This window comes from Oryzias melastigma, unplaced genomic scaffold, assembly GCF_002922805.2.
Source record: "Oryzias melastigma strain HK-1 unplaced genomic scaffold, ASM292280v2 sc04846, whole genome shotgun sequence".
Taxonomy (NCBI): Eukaryota; Metazoa; Chordata; class Actinopteri; order Beloniformes; family Adrianichthyidae; genus Oryzias; species Oryzias melastigma.
Window position 1 is genome coordinate 1 of NW_023421413.1, and position 1,627 is coordinate 1,627.

Genomic DNA, 1,627 nt, shown 5'->3' on the forward strand with positions numbered 1-1,627 from the left:
GACATAACTGGGTGTCATCAGCATTACTGTAAAAGTTTATGTCTCGTCTCCTGATGACATCTCCAAGAAGAAGCAGATAAAGGTTTAAAAGTGTAGGACCAAGGACGGAGCTTTGTGGCACACCACATGTCAGTGTGTGTTTCTCTCAGACTACAAACATGTCACAATAACATGTTTAAAATATAAAAAATACAGTTTTTATCAGTGGATCTTTTGCTGATTTGCTGTGATGTTTATTGAATGGAAGAGCCGAAAAGAAAAGAAATAAGAGGTTTAAAAAAAAAAAATCAAATGAACTTCATCCATAATTCCATGTAATGCTTATTTTAGGTTTTTATATTTCCTTTTTATTGTTTTTATCAATGTTTTTTTTTCAGAAAAAAAGCAGAATTGTCATCCCTTTTCACCTTTTTCCCTTAAAAAAAATATTTTTGTAGCTTTTTTTCCATTCAACCAAACATTAAAGGTTTCAAATTTAGTTAAGTATCTTTCAAAATAAAACAAATCTGCAGAAAAAATGAGCAGGAGTTAACAAATGATTGGCAAAAATAACATGTGATTAAAAAACACAGATTACTAAAATTCAATTTTTAGCATGATGTTTGTTTTAACAGAGGAGTGATTCCAGCTCATTTTAATTCTTTAAGGAGGAGTTTATGCAAATCTGACATTTCCAGTTTCTTCTTATATGAATCAAAGTTCAGTGATTCAATCTGACAAAGAAGCTGCAGACAGAACAAAGACAAATGACTCCAACAATGATCAGACCTGTTTGTTTGCTGCTTTTTCTCTTTTTCTTTGGTGTCTTACCTGGTAAGAAATTGTTCTGAACAAAGAAAATGGTAGAAAGTTCTTGTAACTGCATTAATGTGCTGCTTGTTGTTCTGCAGGTATCAGAGGTCAAACACTGACTGAGTCTGAATCAGTGGTTAAAAGACCTGGAGAATCCCACAAACTGACTTGTACATATTCAGGGTTTAGTAGTGATCAGCATATAGCTTGGATCAGACAGGCTGCAGGAAAAGGACTGGAATGGATTGCTTGGATCCAGTCTGACAGCAGCTACATCTACTACTCAGAGTCAGTGAAAAACCGCTTCACCATCTCCAGAGACAACAGCAGAAAGCAGGTGTATCTGCAGATGAACAGTCTGAGAGCTGAGGATTCTGCTGTTTATTACTGCGCTCGAGAGACACAGTGACTCAAGAGACACAAACTCTGTACAAAAACCACATGAAGAAAAAAGCTGTCATCAGGTTTTTAAAAATGTGATTTTATAGAATACTGAATGTAAAATATGTGGAAATTGATGTTTGCAAAAAAGCTTGTAAAGGTGCAAAATAATAATAGCTTTACCGATAGTTAGGAGTGTTGTTTCTTTTTTTCTCTTTGTCAATATTTTGTTGTGACTCTGATGTTCACTTCTAGTGGATTAGTTCTTTTTCTACTTTAGTTCAGAGCCAACTGTTCTAATCTAGAACAGACTTTTATAACTTTCATATCATCAATTACTTTAAGCAGTATTTTATGATGTAGTGTATGATTTTACCTTCATTTTTTTTTAATCACATTGAATCACAATAACTGCGACAGACTGGCGACCTGTCCAGGGTGTACCCCGCCTTCG

General features: G+C 34.5%; 1 gene segment (V, D, J or C); it reads left to right on the plus strand.

Annotated features, from left to right (window-relative positions):
* The first annotated feature begins 562 nt into the window (after window positions 1-562).
* Window positions 563-1,230, plus strand: LOC112140832. The segment is given in 2 exon segments: window positions 563-813; window positions 891-1,230. Coding segments are annotated over 2 exon segments (378 nt in total).
* Window positions 1,231-1,627: the final 397 nt, after the last annotated feature.